A 6,000-nucleotide genomic window follows, 5' to 3' on the forward strand; every position below is an offset into this window, starting at 1 on the left:
CTGGTCCTGTATCATAATATAATACATAAGGTTGTGCATTAGTTGATAATATATTTAAACAGTTAAGATCATCAGCATTGGTTTTTAAATAAATCTACTCGCTGAGCTATTACAAAATCATAAAAAAAAAATAAAAAAAAATTTAAATGAACAGACTGAATGGCATTGCTTTGATGCTTTGCTTCCCTCTTCTGGCCAGAGTATAGTAAATACCTCATAATCCATAGGACTTCTTTGTAAACTGCAGTCTCATTCCTTCATTAATCAATACAGTTGCTTCCATGCTAGGCTTGTGCTGTATGCTTTGGATAGTGTACTAAAAGTTATTTCGAATACTAAAAACTAATTTTATGTCTTTCCTGTGTAGTTCTCAGAACAATGTGGAATGTGAGTATCTATTTGAAGAATGAGTGATTATAAACTAAAAATAATATTTACTTCATTTTGCACTCAAAACATTTTTAAAGGGCATCCCTATTAAAAGGTAAAAATCTATGAATTATTAGTACTTTAAAGTGAAAGCAGGCCTGTGTTGCCATTATATGTAGTTCACAAAATCCCATTGATTTTTACTTTATAAGATATGCAAAAGCATTGAGAACATGTTTTGTGTCTTTAGATTGAGCCGGAAGCAGAGATGTGTAGGATTGTGCTTTTAGAAATGTACTGCTTCATTCGTCTGTGTGTTACTCCAGGTGCCCCCTACAAGAAGATACTCCCACGACGAAACCGACATGTGGACCACCGGTCAGATCCCGTCTTACCTGCATCGCTGGGGCTCCACAGAGGACATCATTGGCATCCCGCAGTGCAGCTTGCCACGCCACGAGAGACGTCGGAGCAGCCCGGCATCCTACCACGAGGAGAGCCACCCTCACCGCAAAAGGAGGCGATCAGAGGACATGCATTCACTCAAGCAGATTCCACGAGTTGAGCATTATGAGGACGATTTCAAGTGCTTTAGCCGCGATGAAGTGATTAATTTCATCGACGAGACACCACTGGCTAGTCCAATGAGGAGCCCTCACCAAGCCTCTGTGATCTCTCTGGTCCCGCAGACGTTCGAGCAGCACATCGTCTTGTTGCCGCATTTTCCGCTCACGCACTTTGAGCACGAGCCTCAAGCGTTGAGACGCTGCTCTGGCCATGGCAAAGGAGCCACACTAACTGAGATCCCTCAGGATACACCAAGAAAGGCGAAGAACAGTAGCGACGGCAGGGGTGCAGCCGGCGAAGGCTCAAGCATTAAGGGATGCCTTGAGCATAGGCGTGATGCCAGGCATGCATCAGAGCTGGTTCTGTTGGCCCAGGGTGGACGGACAGGGGATCAGTCTTCTTCAAGTATTAGGACAGGACAGGTAGATGCATCTGCTTGGGTGGACCAGAAACACCTGTCTAAAGGCGAAAGCAAAGAAAGCACAAATAGTTTTCTAAGTTCACAATCTGCATCGTCAGGCTATATCACTTTTCACTCCGAATCCATAGGATCCACAAACTAAGGAACAGTTTTATGAGTATTATAAAAAATAGTCCCTGATATGTTAGTATTAAAGCTTTTACTAAGTGGAATGTTTTTGTAATCTAGGAAGTAGGCTTTTTGAGATGTGGTTGATTCAAAATGGCATAGGGACAGCATTGGGTTTTCTTTTTTTAACTGACACAGGGCTGGGTTTTGGGCTTGGCCCTGTGGGGCCAGTTCGCCTCCAAGCCAAGGGAAGCTGAACAGTAGATAAGAGTCCTGAGCTCAACACTTGAAGTGTGAGATGATCACAAGGGCTTCTGCTCAAACAAGTGAGCTTTTTACTGAGGCCCTCTATCTTATATGAAAGTTTTCAGCTTTTACGTTTCAACGATAATTTAGTGTTCTGGTCAAATTACTGCCTTTCTTGACTAAGGAATAAGGGCATGTTCCATCACTTTGTGTAGGCCTAGATAGGGTAGGCCTGGGAGTTTATTCTTTATTCTAATACTTTAAAAAACTATTGCATTCATGTCTAAAGATACATAGATGCATACTAAGTTTAGCCATCTAATATTAGCCAAACAAAACATAATTTTCCTTATTTTTTTGGCCAAACTGCCCTTTTATAACATAGGGGGAAAGGTGCATTCAAAGATGTGTGCCCAGTAGACCATAATCCAGATAATTCTGTAGCGATATAGCATTGTATTACTTTTGAGGGGATTAATGTTTCAGTAAACAGTTTGCAGATTTCTGATTTCAGATTTTATTTCCTGCATTTTATGAAACCTCAAAGGTCAAATTGGTTGTGGAAAAGGTTGGAAGTTATATAGTGTTTCTTTACAACACTTCAGCTCACAGAGCTTTTAGCTGACTCTTTAACTGTGTTTTTGTTGTTTCTGGTGATGTGGCATGTTTTTAATATTTTAGTTTTTAATATTTAAGTAAAGAAAAAAATATATTTTGTTATATCATTTGAATTCATATTTTTGAAGCACACGGTTCTCTTTGTAGATCCAGACATGCTTGCCAATGGCCTAAAAATGTTTCACAGATATGTTTTAACAAGTTTGTGTTAAGTGCTTTGTGATGATTGAAAATGTATTTCCGATGCATTGTTATTCTCATGATTACAGTCTTATTTGTCTGGTAGCCCATAACAAAGTATGATATGAAAAGTGACACTATTTAAAAACACCCTTAGCCTGCTCCAACATGCATTGATATGCACTTTTACAAAACAAGTGACATAATCTTGTCACATGGAGAAAATGACTTTTTGAAAGAAAGCTGGTGTTATTTGATTTGTTATAGTAGACATAACCACTGAATCAGAATTGAATATTTGTTGTATTATTTTTTGTTGTATATGACCACATTTTCTACACTTATCCCAATATTTCAGCTTTTTAAATGATTTTTTTTTTGTTGTTAATTATATTTAAAAAATCAATAGCTTGCTGCCAGCATGCACTTTTGTACGTTTCATACAGCCATATATTGGTGTTGAAATATCAAATGGTGCTTGATACCTTGGCAGCTAGGGATCTACTAGGACATTCTTAAATTTCATGTGGGAAACTGCAGGTTGCCCCTCAAAGTCCAATATACATTAAAGGCATTAATAAGAGTCTTCCTCTTCCTATACTCTGGATGGCTGTACAAATTAATTCTCATTGGCTTTTGACGACATCATTGGGATGACTTTAAAATCATTGTGTCTAAAGGATTGCTAGTGGAAAATATACATTGACTAAAATCAAGACTTGTTTTTTATAACCACTTACATATGATATATTCACAGTTATCTAGAATGATATGTAGCACTGAAACCTAAACATGCCACAGATTTGAGCCTAAATTAATGGAGAGAATGATCACTATTGTAGTAGCACAGTGGGTATTTTAAATAGTTTTGAATATGAATGCAAATAGACTTGTTCAGTTTCAAACCAGCTTATGTTATACATAAAAAAAATATAATATAACGAAACGTTAAAGCTACTTCAAAGGTTACAAGGCTCATGTTGTGTCCATGCATTGAGTGTTCAACTCTCTACTTCAAAGGTTACAAGGCTCATGTTGTGTCCATGCATTGAGTGTTCAACTCTCTTAATTGAACAGATTTAAACATTTGTATCTCTACCTATGGCAAAGTGTTTTTGATTACTGATGTTTTGTTGTTGAAATAATCTCTCTCTCTCTCTCTCTCTCTCTCTCTAATTCAATTCAATTAGCTTTACTGACATGACTGTGTAGAATAGCACAATGTTGCCAAAGCATTAAAGGCACAGTATGTAAGTTTCACCTCTAGAGGTCACTTATTCAAAACAATAACAAAGGCGTAGCTTGATGACACAGTGAGTGAGAGTGGAATCATGGGATGTGTCGTCTTGTGTCGTCTGCGTTAGCTCGGTGGCTGGTATGAGACACTTGTTGCACACTGCAATAAGCTAGATTGATATTAAAATATATTAATCAAAGCTGGATGACTTGGGTTGCTAAATGCAATTCATTTCAAAACATTGTATGATGGAGAAAATGCTGTATTACTGTTACTACAAATAAATCTCTTTTTCATTATCCTATTTTAGCCACTTGACAAAATAATGTTGTCTGATTTACTTTTTGGGTACTAACATGTTACTCGCAGTAAATCAAAGAAAAGGAGAAAACAATAAGACTAACCGTGTTGAGCTATTTAACAAATTATTAGTTTTTCAGTCAATAAAGGTATCCTAACAGTGGCTCACCTGTCTAATAAAACACTTAGGCTTGGATTCACAGACAGAGTTTAGATTGAGCCAGGATTAGGCTTTAGTTCAATTAGGACATTTAAGTAGCTTTTATAAACGTGCCATAGAAAAAAATATTGCAGGTATGCATCTTGAGAAAACAATGACACTGACATTTTTCATGATGTTAAAATCAGTAAAATTAAGTTAAAACAACTCAAACATGGATTTTAGTCTGGGACTAAGCCTTGTTTGTGAAATCGGGGGATTATATATTAAAGTGTCTTGGGTTTTTCCATGGTTTCTAAGTAAGTAAAACCGGTAGTCGAGGGTAACACGGATATGATGTAATTGAAAGGCTACGCAATGACACGGGACGTTACACTGGTCAAAATAGCTGATTTATCTGAATGTAAATATTGTTGGAGACATTTGGGATAATGCAAGTACACAAGTCAACACAATTAAAATATAACATTGTTCGAGTGGTAATAATCCAATTTAATCAAATTTAATCCCAAAATCTTACATATTGTGCCTTTAAGTAATAAACATATTACACACACATATAAATAAATAAATTAATTAATAATCATATCTATGTTAGCACAAAAAAAAAAAACAAAAAAAAATGTCAATGTCAATGTTTTTCTTTTTAAATTAGAATCATTCTCATTCTCATATGATAACACATTGCTCTGCCAGCTGGACACACTCTTAATTTTTTCCCCAAACATATAAGAGTTTGTCTAAGTGACCCATTCACTGGAAATCAGGTAGAATTCAAGCTATCTGAGTAACGTAACTAATGGTATTATATTTGCTGCTCTCCATGAAGAAGTGCAACTCGTCCTCGACGACTCCATCAGTGCAATGTGAACACAGTCTGTGCTCTCCAGGTCTCCCGCTCTGCTTGTGTCGGCCCATCTCTACAGACAGTCTGTGCTCACTCAGACGATACTCAATCAGCAGCTTTATCAGATTTTTTTTATTTTTTTTATCAGATCTAGTCTTTAAAATTAATTTGAGACAGTGCTAATTTATGATTTTAACAATGATTTGATAAAATTGTCCAGACGCTGAGATTGTTAGACCAATATACATTTGGCATGATTAAGAACTCCCAGAGTGTAAAAACGTATATATTTTCAAAATACAATTCAACTTCAAGTAGCATGTAAATACTTTATAGGTAAAACCAGAGTTTTCATAATTTTTTACTACAGTGAATATATTTTAAGTTAGGTTTATTTTTTAAAGACAATCTGTATTCACAATATATTATAAACTGAAGAATGATTAAAACAGGATCATCCTCCAGTATCTCCATGCTGAGTTTAAGATGTTGTCATGCAAGATGACTTCATTTCATTGAAGAAAGGTGAGTTACTTTATCATTTTTAAATACATTTCTTTGCTACAACATTACACATGTCTGCAAATGGTAATGTGTTTATTATCTGATGTTTACAGAAGTAGGCTTATGCCTAATTATTTATTTTTATAGGCCGAGCGATGACACACAAACTTTCAAAGTTTCTGTAAAAAATGTTGTTCCCTCTCAGTCAGTCACTACGAGTTACGTCAGAGACTGACGAATGGGGTTTCGCTAGAGAGCCCCATCACCTTTGAGTTATTAGAAAATAAGCCAATGGTATGAAAATACCATGGGTCTGCGGAATTTGCATCTCGAACTCCACCCCACCACGTGGGTATAAAAGGAGCCGCGAGTGCAATCTTGCATTATGTTTCTGCTTCGGAGCCGAAGTATTGATGTGCTTCTCTTCACCTTCATTAAAGCAA

The 6,000-nt window shown here is 36.5% G+C and overlaps 1 protein-coding gene across 2 annotated transcripts in view; it reads left to right on the top strand.

The window, feature by feature from the left end:
• gpr153 (G protein-coupled receptor 153) overlaps positions 1–5,748 on the top strand; it is a 108,974-nt gene extending 103,226 nt beyond the window's left edge. The window contains exons 6-7 of one of the 2 annotated variants that reach the window (XM_084389626.1): positions 368–387; positions 696–5,748. In XM_084389626.1, coding sequence (XP_084245752.1) covers positions 368–387; positions 696–1,499 — 824 coding nt within the window. In that variant the 3' untranslated portion in view covers positions 1,500–5,748. The remainder of the gene's footprint in view (positions 1–367; positions 388–695) is intronic. The other variant, XM_084389625.1, reaches the window with a different exon arrangement.
• The last annotated feature ends 252 nt before the right edge of the window (positions 5,749–6,000 follow it).

Source organism: Rutilus rutilus, assembly GCF_951802725.1.
Source record: "Rutilus rutilus genome assembly, chromosome: 19".
In the NCBI taxonomy this organism is placed as follows: Eukaryota; Metazoa; Chordata; class Actinopteri; order Cypriniformes; family Leuciscidae; genus Rutilus; species Rutilus rutilus.